The following is a 14647-nucleotide window of genomic DNA, read 5'->3' on the forward strand; positions in this document are numbered from 1 at the left end:
CTCTTGTTGGAAATAAAACTTGTCATTAAACCAGAAGTAATTCCATTTAGTGGCAAACTGTAATAGTTCCATTATAAATTGTTGTTGTAGTAGGGGAAGGGTACCATTCTCTTCCAAATAGTATAGTATAAATACGTATAGTATAAATAATGGGGAATGCAGGTGTACAGTGCTGCCACATCTGCTGTGGACATAAAGTAATTACCATGGAGGTCAGTTCTCTCAAGGAGTTTAAAGTCTATCTTTCAGATATGAGGGTATTTTTTGGACTAATGGCTGTAAATAAAAATCAATATAGCGTCCAATGGGGGAAGTTACTGAATCTATGCTGTTTACTATGGAGTGTCCGGAAAGGGAGTATGTGATTTTTATGTACCTTGGGGAGGTATTACATTACTGGAATCCTGGGGGCAAATTAAACTAAATAGGATCTCTTTTTTTTGTCTAAAATATGATTAATTCAAACCATTGTCCAATAGTTTAACCAATTCCATTTTGTATGTCATTGTCGGATGTCTCTTTGTACGTTTGTCCATCTCCCAAAATTATGTACATCTCACTCTGATAGTCTACCTTATCTAGAATTAAACCCCCCCCCCCTTATTGTCAGGGCAGATAACCGAAAACTTTCTTTCACATAATCTTTTTAGGCCCATTTTTAGCTCTGGGTGTCCCTGTGTCTTTTTGACGGTCAGGTCCTACTGAAGGGGCAGTAGGACCTGGAGGATTGAACAATGAGGGGTTATGGAGACCCAAGGGCATAGCTCCTAAAGAGTCAACTCCATGTTTAGGTAATGAGGGATTTGTAATGAGATATCTTTGTATGTTAAGTTTGTGAATGTATTTTTGGATATCAATAAATGAACCAAACTTTAGGGGGTTTTTTTTGGGGGGGGGGGGCATATTTAAGCCCTTTATCTGGAATCGATTTTTCTTCACTAGTTAATTGTATCTGACTGAGATAAAAAAAACTCTTCATTTAAGTTCTCCATTTTTCTCTGAATTCTCCTCCCCCCTCGGGAACCTCTCTTGGTTCAGGGGCCTCTCTTCCTTCTTTGTTTCTCCCTGGGAAAACCCCAATTATTATATTGGCCTGGATTCCCTTGGTTGTAATTATACATGGACCGATCATACTCATCTGTGTCCCTCTCCATATAGGGATAGGGATTGTCATGTTTTGGATGACAGATTGTAGTGCTTGAACTGGGTTAAGTTGGTTGTTTGTTTTTTTTTAAGTAAGAAATGTTGTAAGCTGATGTTCATGCTAAAGTTAAATTTTTATTCAACCAATAATAAAAGGCCACTGCCAATGTTTTTTATTTTGCCTGCTGTCTGCAAATCCCTTGTACTCTCAGGAGGGTAAGAATTTATAAACCACAAAAAAAAAAATTGTGTCAAGACTTGCCATACAATGGGGTATAGAAATCTTCACTGACAAACTTTGGTGTTGTACATACAGGTCGAACTGGTTGTTGCATCAGTTTATGAATAACCAAGGAGGTGATTCATGTTCGCTTGCTGCATCCCTTGAACAATATGGTTTCTGACTAGTATAATACCAATAGTAATCAGAGTATTCACCTCACTGTACTGTATACTACAATTTTATTTAGAGCCCATTCACACCTAGGCAGACAAATTCGTGGCACAAATAGCGGCGTTTTGTACTGCGATTTGCGCCGGTATTGTCCGCCTAGATGTGCCCCGAGATTACACCCTCTATAGAGATGGTTCCCATCTCCCAGCCGAACGCCGAAAGCCGCCTGAAAAAAAGGTCCGGGAACTTTTTTCAGGCGGCAGGCGTCCGGCGTGGAGATGTAAACCATCTCTATAGAGGGAAATGTGTTTTCATCCCTCTGGCGGCAGCGGCGTCACACTACATGCGACAAAACGCCTAGGTGTGAATGGGGGCTTAATATGTTTCTTTTTTTGCTGCCATCAAAACAGACTCAGTACAAATAAATATTAAATATTTCAAATACATTTATTTATGAAAATATAAAACTCTCATCTTTTAAGGTAGAAAAATATCTCAGGAGATATCTATTTACAGTAACATTGTTTAAATAGACAAATTTACAAATATAAAAATATGCACGGCATATGTCATTCCAGTTATCCGTAGTCACAAGACTGTGGGGAAGGTAGAATTAATCTATTTAAAGGCTTTCTGTCATATTCCTAAGGTTGTATAATCACTCAGGGGTGTCTGATCACTGGGATGTGTTTCAGAAACCTGCAGGAATAAAAATATATATTATAAGACATATGTGCCAATATGATATTTCATGTTGTACATTTAGTATTATATAATAAATACAACTTAAATAAAAATAAGGTAAACACTAACATATGATAATAAATTATTTATCTCTGCAAGTGGTATCTATTTAGTGGGCTGCATTCACCCCATAGGGACATTAATTTCTTATTCACACTGGCAATGACGTACCGTACATGTATTTATATACATTTATAGGACATTTCTAAATGCACATTAATGCATGTGATGAGTTTAAATGATATAACTCACAATGTGCATTTACCTGCTTTTAGGTGCCATTAGTTTAGCTGTATCCAGTTCGAAAGTCTAGAAATTCCTGAAAGCTCATAAATGCATGTAAATTTGCGTAAGCCCGTATAAGTACTGGGGGTTATTTACGAAAGGCAAATCCACTTTGCACTACAAGTGCAAACTACAAGTGCAAAGTGCACTTGAAATTGCACTGAAGTGCACTTGAAAGTGCAGTCGCTGTAAATCTGAGGGGTAGATCTGAAATGAGGGGAAGCTCTGCTGACTTTATAATCCAATCATGTGCAAGCTAAAATACTGTTTTTTATTTTCCTTGCATGTCCCCCTCGGATCTACAGTGACTGCACTTCCAAGTGCACTTTCAGTACAATTTCACTTTGCACTTGTGGTTTGCACTTGCAGTGCAAAGTAGATTTGCCTTTAGTAAATAACCACCACAATCATGGTTGAACCTGTGTAAAGACAGATACATCTAAGCACAGGAAAAACTGATCTGGGAAGCAATCATGTCATTTGTTTGTACTTCTCAGATAAAGTATCCTAAATTTAGATCACCTAAACTGGTCTGTTAGTGTGAATGAAGCCTAAAGTAGTGTAAATTGTGGTTAAATCCCATGTAATGTACAGGTGAGATGTGATATGATTTTAGAAGCATATAGCTATGCCTTCAGTCTTTCTAATCTATCTCCTTTCAATACATTGAAAAAAAAATCACTCCTACCCACTTTATATAATACGGTAAACCAACTACTATACATTTTTTTGGGCTGTATGCACATCGAACTTTGAAATTACCAAATATCTGGAGATGTATAAAAAAATAGTACCTACCGATTTTTGCCACTGAGCAGAGCTTTTATTTCTTTCAGGTCAGAACTGACACATTTTGTAGCACCGGTGCTTTTTACTGTGACACTGAGGAAGAACAAAATTAAGAAAGCCATTAGTATATTTGGAAACTTCCTAAAAGAGAAGTATATGTTCAAGGAAAAAAAATATATATATACTTACCTTGGTGAATGCAGCATCGATCTGATGCTGCATCTGTCCCCTGCTGCTTCTAAGGCCCCGTACACACGAGGGGATCTCCGCTGGAAACGGTCCCCCGGACCGTTTCCAGCGGACATTCCTGCTCCGGATTTGGATCCGATGGCTTGTACTCACCATCGGATCAAAATCCGCGCAGAATTCATCTGCGGTGACGTGTCGCGCCGTCGCCGCGATGGTGACGCGGCGACGTGCGCGACGCTGGAATGTAAGTACTTCCACGCATGCGTCGAATCATTACGACGCATGCGAGGGAGGGGAGCGGACGGATTGATCCGGTGAGTCTGTACAGACCACCGGATCAATCCGCTGGTCCCGATTCAAGCGGATACATTTCTTAGCATGCTAAGAAATTTATATACGCTTGAAATCGATCGGCCCGAGAAATCTCCGCGGATAAATATCCGCTAGGCCGTACAGACGACCGGATTTATCCGCTGGAACTGATCCGCGGATCAATCCCAGCGGATAGATCTGGTCGTGTGTACGGGGCCTAAGACTGAGAACTGAGCAATCAAAAACTGCTAATCGCTCAGTTCTCAGCCTTCACTGAGCAGATTGTCAGCCAACGGTACTCTACCACTACTTTGCCTCCCTAAGCTCACTGGAGTGGGAGCGGCTGGCTCAGACCAGGCATCTGGGTTGATCCGGACCATATGGGACCAGACCGCCTCTGTGATGTCAGCCGGCATTGGGCTTTAGCCACTGTTGCTTGAAAATGAGTCACAAGAGTGCCAAAGAGAGTGCACTCCTGTGATGCAGAGGAGAAGTAAAGCCAAAAAAGCTTTGGCTATACTTCTCCTTAATGAATGAAACAATAAAACTAATTAAAATAGTAAAAATGTTGATAGATGTTCCTGTTTTTTATATTGAAATATCCAACATTTTGAAAAATGAAATTCTAACAAGATTTTAGGTTTGCCTCATTCATTTTAGCTTTTTAAAAATGGTATTCTTATGTACAAACTGAAATGGCTGCGTATTCTTAATACATACTGCAAAGACTATTAGATGGGCAGACACTCTTGGCGACCAATCACTTTATGGGTATCCAGGGGCTAAATCACTCTACTTTGAATATGTGAGGGCCATAAAATGCTTTGGGTAAAAGGCAATAACAAGTGATTTTTAACCCATGTAAATTCTTGCCTTGAACACAGATGTTTCTAATACATTTAGTGTATAATGAAAAAAGTGTTAATTGCAAGCATGCTGCTATAACATATCAACCAAGATGTTGGTCCCAACAGATTTAATGAAAGACGGATGTTTGCAACATTTGCCCAACTTTTTTTCTGTGTATGACCACCCTAAAGCCCCATACACACTATTAGATTTGCTGCCGATTTTTGTCTTCAGATTTACCAAAACCATATAATATGAGGTCAAAAACCTTAAGAATTTCAATTTGTATGCAATCAGACGGGCCCTTGTACTACGTGGTTTTGGTAAATCTGAAGACAAAAATCTGCAGAAAATCTAATTGTGTGTATGGGGTCTAAGCTGTTGAAAATTGGCATGTACTTTATTGCTACGCCTACAATTGGGTGAGTATATATACACATATACAATAGATACAGCAATTACATTATGTAATTCATAATGTACATTCTACTTACATATATTCAGTGTTTTCACACAGAGAGCTGCTTAGATAAACGTCCATTTGAGCCAGGGCCATGACATTCACCTTATTGGATAGCTTGTTACACAGGCAGCGCTTCCCACGAGGAACGGCAAACCCTGAATACAAAAATAAAAATTGATCAATTAGTGCTTATACAGACAATGGCAAGGGCAGTAGGATAAGCAGCCTGAGCTTATACATAGATTGTAAATACTAGAATATGTCACTGACTGTACCTTGTATAAGAGGAGTAGAGAGCAGTAGAACGCACATGATGACAGCACACTTGTTGTCCATATTGATGGTGTTGGATTCTCTCTGACCAAGATCTAGAGTAGACAACTGTGTAAAGTACAGCAGCATTTGTCTGTTTATATACATTTGTACTGGATTGCATAATCCCATGATGTCATCAGCGGGAGATACTGACATTCTCTATTTTCCATCTAGATTTCAGTTTTGTAGGAAGGCTTTTAGGAAGTGAAACTACCGTTGAGGATCTTTTTCTGCTAACAAAAAAAAAACACTCAGTGTCCATTTCTGTTATTGCCAGTCTTGATGGGGCTTTCCCAGAAACCTGTGGCTGATAACATGTAAAAGAGAAAGTGTTATAGGCACTTTCATAAGGCTGCAAAGTGACTGAATAAATCTTCAGTGCACTATGTGTATTCTGATTCTTTCCTTTGCTCAGGATGATTATTGGGGTATTTGAAAATCTCCCAGTGGGATAATGAATATATTTGACCATTACACGCACATGTTGTTACTTCTTCTGTGGTCATCAAGATGGCTCATAAATTCTCAATGAAGTAAGGCTGAAAATAGGGACATTATTGTAAATATACAGTGGCTTGAAAAAGTATCCCAATGAAATACATTTACATTTTTGGTTGTAACATGACACAATTTGGAAAATTTCAAGGGGTATGAATACTTTTTCAAGGCACTGTGTATCTGCTTTTGCTGTTCTACTGTATGTCTGGCAGCTAGAAGAATTAATACAGGCTGCTGGTCATATATGGGCAGATTTTCAATGACTTAGTAAATATGCCAGTCCTCAAGTTAACTACAAGATCTCCAGAGATGATTGCAGCTTATTCCAGTAATGACAAGAAACCAGTCAACACATTTTAGGAATAGTTCAGCTGTGGCAGCCAAGAAAGAGTCAATCCACCCAAACATATGTAGCGCCCCTTTACCTTCAGAAAGGACGCTATGTTAAATTTAGTGATTTTGTTAAATTTGGCTGTCGCCAAATCTGGATTGTTCTGTGGGTCAGTCTGCGTTCCAGTGATGTGATCTCATCTCTGGGCGGGAGGTGGCACCGGAGAGATCCAGGCGGAGCGGCTTCTTCCCAGCAGCCAATTAGAGGAGTTTTTCCCTCGCGGGGCATGCTGGGAGGGGTATTTCTGTGGCGGAGGCCGTTTGCTCGAGGTTCTTTGCGGGTTCCTGGTTCCAGGTGCGGCACCCACCTTTAGGGTGTGCCCACATCACGGGCCCCACCACAATGGCCCACCTGGCCTGGGTTGCATGCTACGCGGAGTTCCTGACTTTGGGCCCTCCTGGCCTGGAGCAACTGATGCTACCAAGGGGCCCCAGTGACTTACTGGGTCCCCACTTCTACTGAGGAGATCCCAGGCTGTATGCCGTTCAGTGGGGGATCGGCCTGAGGAGAACCCGGGGTAGGTGATCCAAAAGGGCTTGAACGAACCATCGGGGATCTGGTGACCGGACATAGACAGATACATTTACACTGTCAACCGGTGACCATAGCATGATTTACTGGGAGGATTCGCTCTATCATTCAACTTAACCTTGCGCTTGGCCTGTGGCAGAGGCCTCAACATCCAATCAGAGTCAAGTCTGTGGCAGAGACTTGTTCCTCCCAGAAACCTCAAGTGACGCTCTGGCTGCCAGGCCTGTGGCAGGGGTCTGTCCAGGGGCACTTTACCCACTCTGGCTAGAGTGGCGACGTTTTGCTGCAATTACAGAAGGCAGGACTGCTTTCCTTATCCAAAGCCTGATACTGAAAGATTATTCTATTTTCATCAACCTGTCCTTTACACCTTAAGTTGATGTGTTGGTCGTGTTTGGACCAGGAAAATAAAGCATTCAGAAAACTTTATCTACAGATTGGACATTCGATTACTGCTCTACTCACTACCTTCACTCCTAGACACTACATAGAGGTAACCTAACACGCCGATCCCAAATCTAATCAGCGGCTCCTTCGACGGTAGCGCTACACATATTTCATTTAAATTAAGTCTGGTAAGCTGAGTAACCAGTTGGTTTCTCGTTGCTTTTGGGGACAACAGGATAATTTTGCATCACCACAGTTCATCCCCCTGCTCCAACTCACCGTGGAAAATTAAGGTATTCCTGCATATAATAGCCCCTAGTTTTTCCTGTTTATATAGTGCCATCAATTTGCGCAGCACTTTACAATATAGAGCATGGGAGAGGCTCTGGAGAAGTCCTGGAAGCGAGCATGGGAGGAGGTAACAAGGGAGCCAGAGAGCAGGAGGTCTTGGGAGGAGAAGAGGGGATGATTTGGGCGATATTGCAGATGAGGTTGGTGATGTAGCTATGGCAAAGTTGTGGATGGCCTTGTATGTTGTGGTAGGTATTTTGAATTTTATACAGTGGGGTAGGGGAAGCCAGTGGAGGGATTAGCAGAGAGGGGCAGCAATCATGGATCGGTTAGTAAGGTGTATTAGTCTAGTAGCAGCATTCATAATAGACTGAAGGGGGATAGCTTATGTAAAGGTAGGCCAGTGAGAAGTGAGTTGCAGTAGTCGGGGCGGGAAATAACCCAGGAGTGACTAAGTTGTTTTGTGATGTTGATAGTCAGGAAGCGGCGAATTCTGAAAATGTTGCAGAGGTTAAGGTGGGAAGATGTAGCCAGTGACAGGATGTGGGAGCTGAAGGAGAGGTCAGAGTCTAGGATTACACCCAACACCCTGGCATGTGTGAAGAGACAAATGGTTGTGCCATTGATCTTAATGGCAAAGTCATCATGGGGAAGGGATTGGGGAGGAGGAAATATTACAAGCTCAGTTTTAGAATGATTGAGTTTGAGGATATGGTGTGACATCCATACTCATACTTCACTCAGTAAGTTTGTAAAACGTGAGGAGATTGAGGGGGTAAGTTGAGGAGTGGAGAGATAGATCTGGGTGTCGTCAGCATAGAGGTGGTATTGGAAGCCATGGGAGGGTATCAACTGGCCTAGGGAAGAGGTTTATGCCTCGCACACACGACCGAGAATCTCGTCATAAAACGAGGTTCTTGTCAAGCTTGATGAGATTCTTGTCAAGCTTTCCTTGCCTACACACTGTCGAGACAAAATCTCGTCGTTCTCAAACGCGGTGACGTACAACACGTATGGCGGCACTATAAAGGGGAAGTTCGATTTCACTGGCGCCACCCTTGGGGCTGCTTTTGCTAATCTCATGTTACCGCGTGTTAAGTAAAAGTTTGGTGAGAGAGGATTCGCGCTTTTCAGTCTGTTACAGCATGACGAATGTGCTATCTCCATTACGAACACTACTTTTACCGAAGGTGCGCTCCCGTCTCATACTTTATTCGGAGCATGCGCGGGTTTTTAAGCATACACACAAAGGTGTTTCTCGTCGTAAACCAGCCCGACAAGAACCACGACCAGAAAATTGAGACTCCCGACGAGAATAAAGAGAGCATATTCTCTTTTTTTCTCGTCAAGATCGACGAAAGACATACACACGCCCGTTTTTCTCGGCAAAAAAGCTCTGCCAGCAGTTTCCTTGATGGTTTTTGCCAAGGAATGGCTGCATTTGGTTTCTTTCTTTGACTATCTTTCTTTTATTTTTCCCCCGGTGATCTGAACAGTAAGTTTGTTGTTTTTCAATAGAACATCCTCTCCTCCAAAGGTACCACTTGAGATAAACCATTTTCTACTGACAGGGATGCTTACAATGATCAGCTTTTATCTATTCAAGTATAACCTTTATCCCAAATGGGGAAAAAAAAACTGTTGCTGTAACTGCTTGTGTAACTACAGTGTGAGCTGGAGTTTGGCTTCCATTTGTTAATTTATCTAAATTTGCTAGTCCATCTAACACTTCCTTCTCCACCGATTAACACAGATTGCTGCTGTGGTCATATGAAAATATGAATGCATTTAGAAATCTGGCCTGGGGAGAGGGTATGCTAAAAATGTCTTAAACACTTTAGTACTCCTACCTCCCAATCTCAGACCCCTTGATTGTTTGCTTGGTGTAATTTCTGTGCACACCCTCCTCGGGGATCAAAAAAAAAAGTTCTGTTGGCTAGGACTGCATTGAATTGGACTCTGCTGGAATCATGAAAACCTTGTTACTTTTAGAGCCGGTTCACACTGGGGCAACACGACTTTCAGCGCGACTTTGGCAGGCAACTTGAACACGACTTGAGTATGAATCACAACACGACTTACAACACGACTTGAAGTCGCCTCCAGAAGGGGGAACTCGATGCCAAATTTTAAATAAAAAACCGGCATGGGTTCCCCCTCTAGGAGCATACCAGGCCCTTAGGTCTGGTATGGATTTTAAGGGGAAACCCCTACGCCAAAAAAACGGCATGGGGTCCCCCCAAAATCCATACCAGACCCTTATCGGAGCACGCAGACCGGCCGGTCAGGAAAGGGAGTGGGGACGGGCGAGCACCCCCCCTGAGCCGTACCAGGCGGCATGCCCTCAACATGGGGGGGATGCTTTGGGGCAGGGGTGCGCCCTGTGGCCCCCCACCCCAAAGCACCTTGTCCCCATGTTGATGATGACTAGGGCCTCTTTCCGACAACCCTGTCTGTGGGAGGGAGGCTTATCGTAATCTGGGAGCCCCCTTTAATAAGGCGGCCCCCAGATACCGGCCCCCACCCTATATGAATGAGTATGGGGTACATCGTACCCCTACCCATTCACCTGGTGAAAAAACACTACACAGGTTTTTAAAGTAGTTTATTAGGCAGCTTCGGGGGTCTTCTGCCGGGCACCACCGCTGTCTTCTTTCAGCTCTTTTACCAGTGGGGGCCCGGTCTTCTCCCTTCTCCTAATTTCAGGGGGTCTTCTTCCGACTTTGGGGGTCTTCCAACTTCTCTGCTCTCTTCTCCCGCTCTCTGGTTCTTTTTCTCTTCTGCCGGGCACCACCGCTGTCTTCTTTCAGCTCTTTCACCAGCGGGGGCCCGGTCTTCTGCGTCGCCTTTTTCTCTTCTTCTCCTCTTCGATGTTGACTCAACGCTCCCTCCTGCTGTAATGCCGGGTGTGCGGTGCACAGCGATTTATATAGGCCTCTTATGACGTCACAGTCCCAGCATGCTCCGGGTGCTGACGACATAATTACGCCGCCCCCTTATGTTGTAGTGTAGTGTAGTGTTTTTTTATGGACATTTTTCTTCCACCAGGTGAATGGGTAGGGGTACGATGTACCCCATACTCATTCACATAGGGTGGGGGGCCGGGATATGGGGGCCCCCTTATTAAAGGGGGCTCCCAGATTCCGATAAGCCCCCTGCCCGCAGACCCCGACAACCAACGGCCAGGGTTGTCGGGAAGAGGCCCTGGTCCCCACCCCCTTTCCTGACTGGCCGTTCTGCATGCTCAGATAAGGGTCTGGTATGGATTTTGGGGGGACCCCCATGCTGTTTTTTCGGGGTAGGGGGTTCCCCTTGAAATCCATACCAGACCTAAGGGCCTGGTATGCTCCTAGAGGGGAAACGCATGACAGTTTTTTATTTAAAATTTGGCATGGAGTTCCCCTGTGGGAGGGAGGAGCTTGCCTTAGAACAGGTTCACACTGGGGCGACTTCCTGTAACGTTGCCTTACTGTGAACGGGGATCCAACTAGGAGGCGTCTTCCATTGAAATCAATGGGTACAGGTCGCCTAGAAGTCGGATTGAAGTAGTACAGGAACCTTTTCTGAAGTCAGAGCGACTTCAGTAGTGTACATTAAGACGTCTCCCATTCACTTCCATTCATTTTCTCGACCGCGCGACTTGGGGCGTCTTGAAGTCGGATCCCAGGTCGCCCCAGTGTGAACCGGCTCTGAAGGGTACTGTTGATAAATGAAGATTGTCTGTTTTGGCATCTGTTTTTGCATCAGCTCAGACTCATCCCTGCTATCAGACATGAGTCATTGATTGTTAAGGAAACAGCACCTGCTGGAGTCCTAACAACCATGACTGTTGTCAGTGGAGGATTCCTCGCTGACAGCAGAATGTAAACAAAAGAGCTAATATTAAAAAAATCTAATAAAAAATTACATGCAGGTCCCCCCAATCCATACCAGTCCATTCAGGTCTATCTGGTATAGATTTTTGACCCCAACCCTTTATGACATCATTGACCAAATATGAGCATGTGCATATATGGTCAACAACATCACTGGGTGATCCTACCCCTTCAATTACTTCAGCTGCAGGGGGAACCAGAGTGTCAGTAGATGGGAGGTAAGCAACGGAGAGGTTGGGTGTCAGCAGGCAGTGGGCTTTTTTTTTCTGTGCAGGTCGACGTCTATCATTGATCATGATTGACGTGGACCTATATCGCTGGATGACATGATTAACAATGGATGGTTAATAAAGGACTTGTCAAAAACTGTCCTTGTGTTTTTATTTACCGTTGACAATATTTTGGGTGAACGAGTAGGGTTAACATCATAAAAGGGGGCTTCCAGATTTCAATCAGTCACCCCCCCCCCCCACAACCACTGAGTCAGGGCTGTGGGGAAGAGACCCTTGTTCTCAACAACATGAGACCCCACGCTCGTCCTCTTCCTTTCCTGGCCTGCTAGTCTGCATGTTTGGATAGGGGTCTGGTATGGATTTTGGCAAGGTTCAACATCATTTTTTTCATTTTTTTGGTGTGAAGTACCCCCAATCAGTTTTTCTAGGGATAGACATGAATGAATAGATGACGCCCATGAGAAAGTGTTTCGAAAATGTCCCAACAATATACTAACAAAATAATCTGTTGAAAATTAATAACCTTCTTATGTAATTATATGGAATAAACAGAAAGTGTATTGTTTTGAACCAGACAAACCTTGCCTTGCTGCAGTATTATGCCACATACACACGATCGGAAATTTCCGACTAGAAAAGTTCTATGTGAGCTTTTGGTCGGAAATTCTGACCGTGTGTAGGCTCCATCTGACTTTTTCTGTCTGAATTTGAGAGCTGGTTCTCAATTTTTCCAACAGGAAAAGTTCTTATCGGAAATTCCAATCATCTGTATGCAATTCCGACGCACAAAAAAACAAGCACGCTCTTAATCAATTTGGCGCATTTTCGGAATCATTGAACTTAATTTTTTTTTGGCTCATCGTAGTGTTGTATGTCACCGTGTTCTTGACGTTCAGAATTTTGTGTGACCGTGGGTATGCAACACAAGTTTGAGACAAATTTCTGTCGGAAAAAAATACATGATTTTCTTGTCGGAATTTCCAATTGTGTGTATGCGGTATTAGAGGATAGGCACACTTAAAAAAATATGGTGCATTCAAAAAAAAATCTTGACTTTCTTAGACGTGAGTCCTGTAATGACTTGCAATGGATGGTGCCATTTATAAGCAGGAGCTTACTGAGGTATAATGCCGCGTACACACGATCGGACATTCCGACATCAAAACCGTGGATTTTTTTTCCGACGGAATGTTGGCTCAAACTTGTCTTTCATACACCCGGTCGCACAAATGTTGTCGGAAATTCCGAACGTCAAGAATGCGGTCACGTACAACACTATAGGGAGAAAAAACTGCGCTTGTCAAAAACTTTCTAAATATATATGCGTCAAGGCAGCAGAAGAAATGTGATAATATAAAAGTAAACTGCGCCAAGTAGGAAACCAGATATCAGGTTGGTAAAAAGCAATGATAATAGATAATATGAATAAAAGCACATTCAGTCCAATAAAAAGTTTGTAGCAGCACCACCATGTGTCAGCAAAACTTCAGTGTGAACACACCACCACCAAACTGAATGCCGCTTACCAGAACCACCCAAACATTAGGCATGTAGACAGATTCTATTCAATTAGCATCAGACTGGGGAGGGATCCAGGGAGCAGATCTCAAATTGCACCACATCGATGATTGAACATATCCTCGGTATATAATTAAACGGACCATAGCGTGATACCGTACGAAATATTTAATAAAAATGCATAAGACATATACTTACAAACATCTCATGATTAAAAGCATGTATGTATGCCGGCCGGCAATAGGAGCCCTTCCTCCTTCAGATGGAACGCGGTGACGTCAGTGTGTGCCTTCCCAGACGACGTTTCGTCATTAACAGACGTTCTCAATGGGGATTGAGAAAAATTAAGTTCAATGATTCCGAGCATGCGTAGGATTTTTGTGCGTTGGAATTAGCTACAGACGATCGGAATTTCCGACAAGAACTTTTGTTGGAAAAACTGAGAACCAGCTCGCAAACGTTTGTTGTCGACAATTCCGACAGCAAATGTCTGATGGAGCATACACACGGTCATATTTTCCGGCAACAAGCTCACATCGAACATTTGTTGTCAGAAATTCCGACCGTGTGTACGCGGCATTTGTGTGTTGGTTGTGCTGGGTTAAGTGTATTTTGTAAAGTGTGAGCTGCACTATTTAGGTAATGTTGCCCCGCAGAAGAGGTGCTGTTTAGTGGGTAAAGGTTAACTCTGCTAGTCAGGCTTTCCCACGCTTTTCTAAAGAATGCTACTGGACAAAGCATATAAAAAGGGGAACTCTATGTCAGAGCTTGCTGTTTGTTCTCACATGGAAAAAGAAGGAGCGTGCTGCTGAGAATGTAGGAGCCACTTTGCTAATTTACCACCCCTTTAGAAGCCTAGTCGGGGTTACATTTTGACCTGTTTAGGTATGACCACCTTATGGGGCATAACAAAGCAACAGAGTCACACAGAAAGTGCACTTAGAGGACTTTCTACAGGAATGTGTATGGAAGATGTTGCTGAGAATTGTTCATCTGTTATATTTTAATGCTTTAGTAACAAACGTTATTGCTAAGCCAATGTGCCTGCTCTAAAGTCATTAAAGGGGTGCATTCATGGTGTATCAAAGAACAGGGCTTGGCAGGGGGATAAAGAGAAGTCTAGGCTCCCAAAAAGTCTTAGGCCTCGTACACACGACCGTTTTCCTCGACAAAATCCATCAAGAAACTTGGTGGCAGAGCTTTTTTGCAGAGGAAAACGGTCGTGTGTATGTTTTTCGTCGAGAAAACTGTCGTGGATCTCGACGAGAAAAAAAGAGAACATTCCTCGTCGGGAGTCTCAATTTCCTCATCGTGTTTCTCGTCGAGCTGTTTTTACGACGAGAAACACGTTTGTGTGTATGCTTAGAAACGCGCGCATGCTCAGAATAAAGTATGAGACGGGAGCGCACCTTCGGTAAAAGTAGCGTTCGTAATGAAGAT

General features: G+C 43.2%; 1 protein-coding gene across 3 annotated transcripts in view; it reads right to left on the reverse strand.

Moving 5' to 3' along the window:
• LOC120916583 (C-X-C motif chemokine 10-like) overlaps positions 1-14647 on the reverse strand; it is a 42016-nt gene that overhangs the window by 24147 nt on the left and 3222 nt on the right. The window contains exons 2-5 of one of the 3 annotated variants that reach the window (XM_040327652.1): positions 5444-5536; positions 5200-5323; positions 3365-3448; positions 1971-2236 (exon numbers count right to left, since the gene is read on the reverse strand). In XM_040327652.1, the coding sequence (XP_040183586.1) occupies positions 2200-2236; positions 3365-3448; positions 5200-5323; positions 5444-5504 (306 nt within the window). In that variant the 5' untranslated portion in view covers positions 5505-5536 and the 3' untranslated portion in view covers positions 1971-2199. Of the gene's footprint in view, positions 1-1970; positions 2237-3364; positions 3449-5199; positions 5324-5443; positions 6610-14647 lie in introns of those variants that run through there. The other 2 variants (XM_040327638.1, XM_040327644.1) reach the window with 2 other exon arrangements.

This window comes from Rana temporaria, chromosome 1 (assembly GCF_905171775.1).
Source record: "Rana temporaria chromosome 1, aRanTem1.1, whole genome shotgun sequence".
Taxonomy (NCBI): Eukaryota; Metazoa; Chordata; class Amphibia; order Anura; family Ranidae; genus Rana; species Rana temporaria.